At 57.7% G+C, this 11525-nt stretch overlaps 1 protein-coding gene across 1 annotated transcript in view; it reads right to left on the bottom strand.

Moving 5' to 3' along the window:
• Window positions 1-949: 949 nt before the first annotated feature.
• Window positions 950-11525, bottom strand: part of PDE2A (phosphodiesterase 2A) — a gene marked incomplete at its 5' end in the record, with an annotated part of 88819 nt that continues 78243 nt past the window's right edge. The window contains 19 exons of the mRNA XM_079707799.1: window positions 950-1188; window positions 1533-1639; window positions 1779-1817; window positions 2196-2308; window positions 2566-2665; window positions 2834-2908; window positions 3943-3990; window positions 4222-4309; window positions 4636-4758; window positions 5039-5109; window positions 5569-5691; window positions 6579-6656; window positions 7330-7442; window positions 7663-7840; window positions 7989-8061; window positions 8496-8559; window positions 8699-8738; window positions 9219-9330; window positions 9402-9463. Of these exons, the coding sequence (XP_079563925.1) occupies window positions 978-1188; window positions 1533-1639; window positions 1779-1817; window positions 2196-2308; window positions 2566-2665; window positions 2834-2908; window positions 3943-3990; window positions 4222-4309; window positions 4636-4758; window positions 5039-5109; window positions 5569-5691; window positions 6579-6656; window positions 7330-7442; window positions 7663-7840; window positions 7989-8061; window positions 8496-8559; window positions 8699-8738; window positions 9219-9330; window positions 9402-9463 (1818 nt within the window). The 3' untranslated portion in view covers window positions 950-977. The remainder of the gene's footprint in view (window positions 1189-1532; window positions 1640-1778; window positions 1818-2195; window positions 2309-2565; window positions 2666-2833; window positions 2909-3942; window positions 3991-4221; window positions 4310-4635; window positions 4759-5038; window positions 5110-5568; window positions 5692-6578; window positions 6657-7329; window positions 7443-7662; window positions 7841-7988; window positions 8062-8495; window positions 8560-8698; window positions 8739-9218; window positions 9331-9401; window positions 9464-11525) is intronic.

The following is an 11525-nucleotide window of genomic DNA, read 5'->3' as shown; positions in this document are numbered from 1 at the left end:
GCATGGGTGGATATGGCCTTGAAGAGGACACAAGCCCTACCAGGGCTGAGGCCAAGTTCCCCTCTGGCTGCAGGAATGCAGGAGGGGCTCGGGCTAAGGGGGTACACTCAGGGGGCCACTGAGGGACTCAGTGTCGGCTCTCCGCCCCAGGGGGCCAGGGACACTCCATGGCCTCTCCTGGGACTCCACAGAGCTATGGGGACTTTGATCTAAAAGGGGTCTTAGAGAATGGATCGTCTCACCCTCCTGTTTCGTCCAGATAGGGGAAGGGACTTGCCCAGGGACGGCCAGGATGAAGCACTGCTGGCCCACGATGGGCCTGCCTCCCAGCCCAGGGATCCTTCCTGCCCACTGTTCTTATCCTGCTTCCTTCCTCAGCCCCCTCTCCCAGAGCACTGAGCTGCCCCCCTGGCAGCTTCCTTATGGGACCCCTTCATCTCTCCAGGTCCCAGTCTCCACTATAAGTACAGTGGCAGTCCTCAGGGCCACCTGTGGCCCCATGGCTATTTCTAGTCCTCCAGCCAAGCTGATGACTGCCTCTAAGACCCACCCTCTGCCCACTCAGATGTCTCACCTTCTTGTGTGAGGATCCTGGGGGGCAGGGGGTGTCCTCAGAGGAAAAGGGCACAGATCTGGTGGGGCAGGAATGGGGCCCAGGAGAAACCATCCAGGCTGCCTCAGAGGAGTGGCCTGAAGTGGGGCCCTTGTCAAGGTGTGGTCAGAGGTGCAGAGCAGGGCGCACTGCTCACTGTCATCCCTGTGCTCTCAGAGGACAAATAACAAAGTCTTGGTGAGGCTGGAAGTCTTCCATTATACAGACGAGAAAGCTGAGGCCGGGGAAGGTCAGCTTTGCCCGGGGTCACATGGGAAGTCCTGGTCTAGAATCCAGGACCCGTGGCTCTGGTCCCAGGGCATGTGGCCAGGCCAGTGGAGAGTTGTGGGAGGAGGCCTGGGTGAAGAGGAGTCCCAGGAGGGACTCACTCAGCATCAAGGCTGCAACAGCCATTGATGGGGGCCCCAGCACCATCCAGGTCAGGCACCTCGTACTCCTCATCCAGGAAGTCCAGCGAGTTGTTGCTCGGGAGGCCGCGGATGGTGAACTTGTGCGACACTTTGGTCCAGTGCTCACGATTAGAGGCCACACGTTCATACAGCTCTGCTGCTTTGGGGAACAGGTCCTGCAGCAGCCTGGGGATGTGAGGGGGCAGGGTTAGAGGTCAGAAATTAGACTGTGAGCAGTAAGAAAGATTAGGGCTGGACCACAGGTAGAACTTCCACAAGAGTATGAGGCATAGGATGGGAAGCACAAGGACAACATGGCGGTCTCTTTCCATAAGGGACCAAGGATGAAGTGAAGGGCCCATTTAGGGGCAAAGCAGGAGAGGTTGTGCCCAGAGGTAGGGAGTGGATGAGCTGCAGCAGAGCCAGGCCAGCCCACCACCTGTGTCTGCTGTGACGGCCACAGCCAGCCCCATCCCACCCACCCTGCCGTCCCTGGCTGGGGTCCCCAGCAGGCCCACGAGCTCGCTCACTTGTAGATGGGCATTGCGATGTGCTCCATGAAGCTGATCTGCAGCTCGGGGATGTAGGCCTTCTCACGGTCCATCATCTCCATCGGCCTGTTGCCCATGGCCTTCTCCTGCAGGCATCAAGTCGTCAGGCCTGGCCCTCTCCTTCCTCCATAAGCACCCGGATCAGGCTAACCCAGCCCTTCCCGGGGCCCAGGCTAGGAACCCTCCCCCAACCTGGACACCCTGTAGCCCTCACTCCCCACATACCAAGTCTCCTTGGGAGAAGAACTCTTTGTAGATCAGCTCCTGAAAGGTCAACACTCTCATTACCTCCTGTGAGTGGGATCCATCCACCCACGCTCCTCCACAGCCCATTCCCAAGGGGGCAAACTGAGGCACTGTGACCTCAGGACCTGCCCTCACCATCTCCGGCCTGGCAGGGGGATGGGTCCCAGATGGGGAGGAGTGGCTGGGTTCTGGCCCACCTTCCACCAGCCACTGATTTGCTATGAGTGAGCCCCAGTGAGTCCATGCCCCTCCCTGAATCTCCCCACCTGTCGTCCTGAGGGGGTCCAGGTTCCTGTTTCCCCCACAGGCTGAGCTTAGCACAGGGAGGGTGTTCAGGCTGCAGGAGCCACACAGAGCCAGGCAGCCTGCGCCTTCCCAGGCTGGGGCAGCACTTACTGCAATCTTCCTCGTGGTCTTCCAGCCCTTGGTCTGGTCAGAGAGGTCACAAGAGGTCATAAGGAGGCAGAGAAGGAGGCTGTGATGCTGCTTGTTGGTTCTGTCATAGCCCACTGTTCGGGAGAGAACGGGGTCAAGGAGAGGGCCCCAGCATCCTGGTACTCGCTCTCTGAGGGCAAGGCCCCAGGGCCCACCCCAAAGTGGTCCAGGGAATTCAGCAGCCTGGATGGGAGCCAGGGATGTAGGGCTGGGTCTGCCTGGTGGATTGATGCCGGAGGGGGTGGATCTAAACGCCTGGGGATGCTCTCCAGGCGAATCCCCCTCTTGGTGGTCCTTCCCCAGCCCTGAGGCCTGGGCTAAAGGCAGGCACCTTCGGCCATCTTTTGGAGATCCTTGAAGATGCGGAGGTGGTGGGCCAGGTCTGTGGCCAAGATGATGTCCCGCATCAGGTCCAGCATGCGCTGATAGTCCTGGGCCAGGGCCGGGGGTGGGGGAGGGTGTCAAGGCCTCTGGCCAGACACCCCACCCTCGCCCCCAGACCTCAGGAACCTCCACCCCTCGGCTTCACTCCTTCTCCCATCTCAGGCCAGCTCCCAGCTCCCACTTCCTCACCCCCAGCCCCACCCCGGCCCCATCACCTTCCGGGAGAAGTGGTCAAAGATGTTGCAACCGTGGGTGTTGAGGATGGCGATGGCCTGAGCGAAGTGGTGCCTCTGTGGGGAGAGGAGTGATGGGGGTCCAGCTGGTGTGGGGGGCTTCCCTCCTCACTGACCCCAAGAGAGGGAGCAGGCCCGGCCCAGCCCCGGCCCCCAAGGTGAGCTGAGTAGGCAGAACTGGGGAGTCGGGGGGCCAGGGCCTGTTCCCTTTCTGGGCTCTATTTCAACCCTCTATGTGACCCTGGGCAAGCCCCTGGCCACCTCTGAGCCTTGGATTCCTCAGCTGTCACATGGAGGGACACAACAAGGTAAGCTCTGAGGGCCTCTCAAGCTGGAACGATTCTGAAATGATCCCTCGGAGTCCTGGACACTAATTCATGTAGCCAGCATTTGTGTGCTGACAAGGAAGGGCGGTGACAGGCGAGGGCAAGGGCCCTGTCCCCTGACGCTGAAGGGCTGTCACTCACAGGAGGGGCAGGTAAGTCCAGGGCATGGAGGGCAGAAGCAGGGATGCCACCAGGCCTCCCAGGAGGAAGCGAGCCCCTCGTCTCTGGGGGTGTGCAAGCGGGAGCAGCTCTGGAGGGGGGCTGCGGGGGCCACGTGGGGCAAGGCAAGCTTGGAAGTTTGACTCCCACTCTGTGCCAAGCCCTGTGCCAGGTGCAGGGAACTCAGAGATGTCCCCGATTCTGTCCCTGCCCCCAGGAGCTCCCATCGGGGGCGTGCAGACCCACATCAGTCTAAGGCAAAGCTGAGTATGATGGGAGTGAAGCCCGTGCCTGGCTGGGTGGGGAGGGGGTTTCATAGGGTGTCCCCAGACATGCAGAGAGAAACATGCTAAATGCAAGTCCTCCCTTGGCAAACCTGGGCTCAGGCGGAACCTGCTGCCTGATTCGTACCCCCAGCCACACCTGCACCCCTCCAAGCCCATCAGGGAACAAGAGCCAGGCGTGCCCTGGGGGTGGCTGCAGCTCTCACAGCCTGTCTGAGGAGCAGGGCTTGGGAGGGGGAGGAGCTGGGCCACAGTCTAACTTTGTAAGTCACTGGCCTTAAGGGGACAGTGGGAACGGGGATATTGGGCGGAATGGCGGTACCTCCATGACAGAACCTTCTGAGCTGTAGAGCGCGGCCAGCACAGATTTCTGGAAAAGCCCGAGAAAAGTCCATCACTCGTCACATCCAGAGGCAAGTGCTGCCATATTAGGCTCGGAACGGCCCTGCTCCTCCCGCCATCTCCCAAAGCCCGGGAGAGCCTCCTCCCATCTCTAAACTGGCTCCTGGTCTCACCAACTCCCGCCTCTCCTCAGGCTGGAGAGGGGAGACTCCCAGACACCTCGGGGAGGGAGCCCACTGTGATGAGGGCAGGGTCTCACCGAGGCCACCTGGAAGGAGTTGTTTGTGCCTCTGTGGTCCAGGTCGTGACACATGCAGGAAATAAACAAGGCAAAGATCTCCATGTCCCTGGTTGGGAGGAGACAGAGGACAAGGAGGTCAGCCACTGCTGCCTCCCCACACTTCCAAAGGAGGGCCAGCTGGATGAGACGTCCAGGATAAGGGGAATAGCTCAGTGGTTGAGTATTTGACTGCAGATGTCCAGGAACCACCTGGACAGGAGCTCAGGACACCTGGGTCCCCTTCTAGGAAAGGGGCCTTGTACCTTTTTAACTGGGCTGTTAAGAGGGTCCCGTGAGGCAGTGTGTGTAAAGCCTGCCACACAGGAGGCGCTGCCCTGTCCCAGGGAAGGGGACCCCACCAGCTATCAGATGGGGGGAAGTGCAGTCACTCACTCGAGGTAGTTGGCGAGCTCCAGGTTCTTGTAGAGCAGGTAGCAGAAGTGGGAGACAGAAAAGGCGTGCATCCAGTTGTGGTAGGGGGGATCCCGGTAGCCCTTCTTCACCATCAAACAGAACCTGGGGGAGGGGAGAGGGCAGCACAGGGGCCTCAGGCTCTCCTCCTCCAGGAAACGCTCCAGGCTCCGCCCTGCCCCATTCCTTTCCTATCCTTGTGGTCCCAGTGTCTGTGAATTACTTCTCACTCACAGATCCTCCCCACCCTCACAAGAGTGGGCCTCCCCTAGTCATCCTCAGACAGTCCTTCCCAGAGCGCAGGGGGCAATGGATGTGAGAGTAGAGTTAGGAGGGAGGCAGAGACGGGGCTGCCTGCACGGAGGGGAGGGCTGGGGACACACACCGGGCCAGCGTCGGGCAGTCAATTTTGTAGTTATTGATGAAATTCATGTCCTGCAGCATGCTGAGGATGGCCTGGAGAGAGTGGAAAAGAGGGATCAGAGGGATCATCAGTTTCAAGATGGGCCACCCCACCCCCAGCCTTGGCCCTTCTTGAAGCCTCCAAAATTTTGGAGTCTTGGAACTTTAGATCTAAACTAGAGAACTATAAAATGGTAGAGTCAAGCATCCTCGGAGCCATGAACTTAGAAATATGACATCTAAGAACTCTTGGAACCAAGTTCACACAAAATCTTAGAAAAACAGGGAGGGAGGTGCCAATCCTGAGGCCATCGTTGGTTCCAGTCCAGCCCCTGGCCCCTGGGCAGGCCCTGTGGCCCATGCTGGCAGACCACATGCCCCCTCCATCTCTGAGGAGACTCTATAGCCTTCTTTGATGACTCTGTCTTGCCAGGAAGTTCCTATGCACATCTAACTTCAGTCTCCGGCTGTACACTCTCCACCTCCACATTCAAGTGGGACAGGCCAGCTCACCATGGAGGTGTCATCCTCGGGCAGAGAGCGAGGAGTGTAGGTGAAACAGGCAAAATTGGAGTCAATGGCAGCCACAGGCTGAATCCCATCATGGAGAAGTTTGGTGTATTCATCATCAGAGACCTAGAGGGAACCAGCGGGGTATTAGAAGACGGCCTCCACCCAATCCAGTGTCTTCAACCTCAAATTCCCACAGTGGCGGGGACCTCCCACTCAGAATGCACCCCAGTCGGGCCATCCACTCCACGGGTTATCACTGGGCAGGAGAACACCACCCTCCCCTCACCATCCTGCAGCCCACCTACTATGCCTCCTTTCCTGTGACCACCCTCATCTGTAACAGCCCATCCTTGTCAAAGACAGAGAACACCTCTTCATGACAGCATGGGTAGCCTTTCATAGACAATAAATTAAAGATTCCTTCTTTTGGGAGGACCATCCCAGAGTCTAACCTCAGTCCTTCCTGCTACAGCTTTGACCGTAGCCACAAAGTCTGTGACACTTTGGTTTAGACACAGATGAGAGGAATGTTCAAATGAACAATGACCACCACATACTCTGAATTAAAGTCTGGGACAGCTTTTCTAACACAAGGTCTGGGAATGGGACTGCCCAGGACTGCATGACCACTGTATTTAAGGGATCTGTCAGAAGGGCCCTGGGCGGGCTTCCCAGCCTTCAGTAATTCCCAGGATGGGAATTATCCCTGGACATTTGGAACACCTGGCTGAACCAATCCTTCCCTGGGCTAAGTAGTGCTGCCAAGGCTGGCAGAAACTGCTTTGAAGGCAGGCAGAAACTGCTTTGAAGGCAGGCTGCCCCGAAGGAGAACAGCAGAGCAAAAGGCGAGGCATTGCTCTGGGTCTATCTTCTTATATTCAAGAGAGGATGATCAGAAAGCCCAGTCTGTCTTGGGCACCTGAGGATTTGGGGAGGCAGGGGAGGAAAGGTGGGCTACAGGGGACCCTGGGGCCCTGACAAGGAGGGCAGAAGCTCCGTGCAGGGCTCACCTTCATGTGGTACATCATCATCTCGTTGGCTAGGTGGCTGCGATACTGGGCCTCATTCACTTTCTTGTATAGGAGGGACTGGGGGGAGAGAGGGAAAGATGGGGCTCAGGCAAGGTGGCTGTGAAATCTCAGAATGTCCAGGACTGGGACAAAGGGATCAGCTAGAACCCCTGCCCCCTTCCTGTCCCATGCTGGGCCCAGCCTGAGACTTCAAGCTCCAGCCCAGAGTAGGGAGCCCCCTCCAACTTTCATCCAGACCTCCCCTTGCTCCTCCTTCCCAGTGCCTCTTAGCACTTGAGCTGGCACTTTGCACACTCTCCTGAGCTGCCCCAGGCTTCAGTGATGGAACCTGAGGCCCACAACAGAGAGACAGAAGCAAGGAAGGGGGACAGCGTTGGGGGCCTAGGGGTTGGATTCCTGGGCCAGAGCTGCCAGCTCTGGACAATGAGACCCAACATATCCCAAAAAGGATAACCAGGAGCTTGGGTTGAGGTTGCTCCCAGAGAACGGAGGGAAATAAAACAGATCTCCCATAGTCCTGGGAGGCTAACTGTACAGGACAGGAAGTAGTATCTCTGATTTTCTGATGGGAAACTGAGGCCAGAGGTGACTAGTAGGTACTGAAGATTGCACAGCAACCCAGCAGCAGGGCTCTGAGCCCCAGGGCAGGGCACGGACCCGTCTGGACAGAGCAAGGAGAGCCAATGTGGAGAGGAGAACAGAGGGTCCTGCACGCCCCTGTCCTCCTCACATGTGCGATGCTGATGCCACAGTAGATGGAGAAGGCTGTCGCCAGATCCTCGTCAAACTTGCTGAACCATGGTCCGTTGATCTTATTTACCAGCTCGGCCACACCGATGACCTCTGGGGACCAAAGAGGGTCTAGGATGAACCAGTGGATGTGTCCGACGGAGATCTGCCCTCCCAGGGTGTCCTCAAGGGACGTCACGTATTTGGGAAACCCCATCCCTTTGGCTTACGGACGCTAGGGTGGTGGAGAAGGCTTGCGGAACTTCCGCTCGGCTCCGCCCCATCCTGCTCAGGCCCCGCCCCCCCTCCTCCCTGAGCCGCCAGGACCACGCACCCTTGTTCTCGTTCTTGATGGGAAAGCAGAGAATGTTGCGCGTCCGGAAGCCGGTGCTGTCGTCCACACCGCGGTAGAAAAGTGGGTGTGCATACGCATCTGGGATGTTCAGAATCTGGCCCGTGGTTGCCACGTGGCCCGCGATGCCCTGGTCGGCTGGGATTCGGATCTCATAGCTCTGCCGGGCCAGGGATGGCGTAGAGAGGAAGTTGGTGGCCGGTCGCAGAGCGGACCATCAACCATCGTGCCTGCTCCCCAGCGCCCACTGCATACTCCCGGCCCCCAGGATCACGGCCACACCCTCCCTCCTCAAGGCCCTGCCTCACCTCATCATCCACCACGCCCCCATCGAACACCTTGGCCACCAGCTCGTTCTGATCCAGCAGGAACACAGAGCATCTGTGGAGAGATGGCTTCGGTCCACAGGGCCCTGACACCCCTCTCCCGCCACCCCTGTCCCGCCACCCCTCAAATCTCACGACTAGAGGCAAAGCCTGGATTTTGAGGCCTGGAGGGAGAGACTCTCCTCAGGGTTGGCTGACTCCAGACATTAGTCCAGATCGATGATTTTTTTTTTTTTTTTGGTGGCGCCTACTCTGTGCCAGGCACTGTGTTAGGAGCTGAGGACCCATGGCCAGCAAAGCAAGCCCCACCCATGCTGTCACTTGATGTTACAGTCTAGTGAGAGACACAGGCATGAAATAAAGAATTACACAAAACCTGATGGGGTCCCACAAGAAGACAATGGAGGGGAAAAAAAGAGGTGAGGAAAGAAGAGGTCACTACTGAGGCCCAAGGCCTCTCTCGCCCCACCCCGGGGTGGATTCACTCACATCTCAGCATTGCTGAGGTTTCTGGCCTCTGTGATGATCTCCTGGAGAAGCACAGAGACGTCATCTGTGGGAGCAAGAAGCATGGGGGACAGTGGTGAGACCAGGCTGGAGTGCTGAGGCCAAGCCCGGCCACCTCCCCTCCTCAAAATGCCACCCCCCACTCCCACCCCACAGCCAGGCAGGAAGGAGGGCAGTGCACTCACCCAGGTGAGTGAAGAGGTTCTTTGCCACTTGGAGAAGAGCCTGGAATGGAGAAAATGGAGATCACAGGGAATCAGATTGCAGGGGGTCACCCTCTCCAGCCCCCTGCCTCCATTAGCTCCAGGGTCTTCTCATTCCTCCCCTAGGGCTCTCTGGACAGACTGGAGACTGGCAGAGTCTAATTATATCATTTGGCTACTAAGTGAAGGAGTGGGAGGAATAGCCCCAGTGAGGGTGCATAGACATCCTGAGTCTCAGGTGCGCGTGCACCTCCAGCTCTAGCCACCCAGCTGTTGCCGTGATGCCCAATCTGAACACTAGAGGGCGATCGCATACAGTGCCTGCAGCCAGAGGTGCCGTCTTGAAGAGCTACTGTCCTCCCTCTTTAAGAGGCTGCCAGAGCATAGGTAGTCTCCCTGCCACCAGCCCCCAAAGACATGGGCTTTTCCCTTGTGGCTGACTCTCTGGAGCTGAGAGCTGGGCGACTTGGTCCCCGAGAGAGGCGCAAGGCAGGCCACTCACCTGGCACTCACACTTGAGCTTCTGCTCCTTCTGGAAGGCCAGGGTGCTGGTGAGGACCGTGCTGGTGTAGTGGAAGCAGTGCTGTATCACACGCTCATCCTGGTCTGTGAATCTGGCAGGGTGGGGTGGCAGGGGTCACCGGAGAGGGACAGACCACAGACTGCTCGCCCCATTCTGCCTTACTTCCGGTCCTCCAGGAAGCCCACTTGGAAATCCACCAGCAAACTCACTCTCCTCTGCTGGGGCTGCTCACCGCACAGGTGGCTTGGGCCAGCTTCCCCCTCAGACTGGGGGCTCATGAGGGGGGGAAGTTCTAATCCTCCTCTGACCAAAATGTGTTTTCCTCCTCAGACTATTGCTTCTCAAAGCCAGAGCCATGTCTCCCTCCTCTGACTTCAGATTTATCCAGACTGAGGTTGAGTCTCCTCCCTCAGACTGGGGCTGGGTGGGTATTCTCCTGCTCTTCTCCAGGGGCCCCTCCAGCCTCAGGGAGGGGCGGTGGCACTGCCCTGTCTTTTCCAGCTCCTGTCACTGTCCTACCCTCCTCCCTGGACTTGGCAGGCCCCGATTTGGTGCCTCCACAAGTCCTATGGTGCTGTGGGCAGGGCAGTGCCCATCAGATTCATGGAGCTGGCTCACAACGGACAAGATCAGCTCCAAATCCTGAGGAGGTCATTCAATGGGGTCACCAGATGATTTGTCACCAGGGAGCTTGGTGGGACTGGATGGACCAAGCTGGAGGTGGGACCTGGGCTGGGGACGTGGGTAAGCCTCTCCAGATGGGGATCATGGGGAGATGCAGCATTTCTCAGAGATTCTGACCATTTCTCAGCCCCTAGATTTCCCTGCCTAGTCCCTTCCGCATTTGGGGGCTGCCTTCAGTGCTCCTCTCTGCCGGGGTATCCTCCACGCATGCTTGCCGTCCAGTGATTCGGATCTAGACCCCAATCCCCACCACCCTGTGTCTGTCTGCCCACCTTCCTTCCCATGGCATTTGAGCCCTCTCCATCTAGTCCCACCCACCTCTCTCCCCCTTCTATGGGCGTCTCTCAGCTTCAGCCTCAGTAAGGTCCTCTTCATTCCGAGAAAACCTCAGGCTCTTTCACACCTTCGTGCTTTTTCCCACACTGTTCACTCTGCCTAGAATACCTTTCCCACCCTCCTCCCTCTATGCCCTAAAAATAAACATCAAGTCTTGAAGGCAGGGACCATGGCTGTATCATCCCCTGTCTAATACAGAGCCTGGTACGGGGGAGATATTTGGAAAATGTTTGCTAAATGTCGTAACCGTACCTCTGCCCCTGCCACCCGCCCCATCGCACTCCCAGCTAAAGGCATTCTGGAGTCCCTGTTCTCTGGGTTCCAGACAGCTTCTCTGCACCGTCTGCTCTGAGCTGAGCGCCACCTTGGCTCATGCAGTTGTCAGCACTCACTCCCTGAAATATGTGGAAGCCAGAGATGACCTTGCCCCTGCCCTGGGCCTCAGGGCTGTCACCAAGTCCCCATCTCATTTCCCTTCTGATACCACCTCTCCTCCAGGTCCAGGGCCACCTCAGAACCCAAGCCTACAGCCAGCAGCCAGAGGTCACAAACCCTGCTGGACCCTCCCCTCTGGGAGCATAGGGCCAGACACAGTAGGTACTCAATGTGTGTTTACTGAATGGCACAAATGCTCCCACCACTAGGATGGGACAAATGACACAGATGCTATATCCCCCCTGCCTCAGCAGGTTCTGCCTTGTCCCTGTCTTTATTTTCCCAGGCCCATCCAACTGCCAATAGGGCTCCATGCTGGCAGGTCCTGCTACTCAGATCTCTGACTCCCAGATCTCTGCCCCACCCCTGCAGGCCCCATCCCTGGGCTTCTGACACTCTCTAGTCCCAACATCTCCAGTCTCCACTTCCTGCAGGAGATCCGAGCCCTCAAACCCAGCCTGCTTGCTTGGGCCCCAGGGGCCAAGCATCTTGACAGCATCTCTCTGCATCCTGGAATCAGAATGCAACCCCTCACCTGCCAACTACACCCTACTGCTAGGCCTGCTGGACCAAGTGTGGCAGCATTCACATTCTAAAGCTGCATCCAGGACAGACACGGCTGATCAATCACAGCACTGTTTCTCACTAAACTAATACAATGCTTCAGGCAGCTGCTACCAATTAAAGAGCTGGTGTAGGACATGAAATCTATGATACCACTTCTAGGCCTCAAATCTGACCTCAGTTCTTGAGATATGGACTAAGCCTGTTTACCTGTGTGTCCTGCCTACCCCTCTGTTTCACAGGATTCTTACAGCTGCCCTATCAATG

Source organism: Hyperoodon ampullatus (assembly GCF_949752795.1).
Source record: "Hyperoodon ampullatus genome assembly, chromosome: 7".
NCBI classification, from domain to species: domain Eukaryota; kingdom Metazoa; phylum Chordata; class Mammalia; order Artiodactyla; family Ziphiidae; genus Hyperoodon; species Hyperoodon ampullatus.
This window is presented reverse-complemented; position numbering and strand designations above follow the sequence as displayed.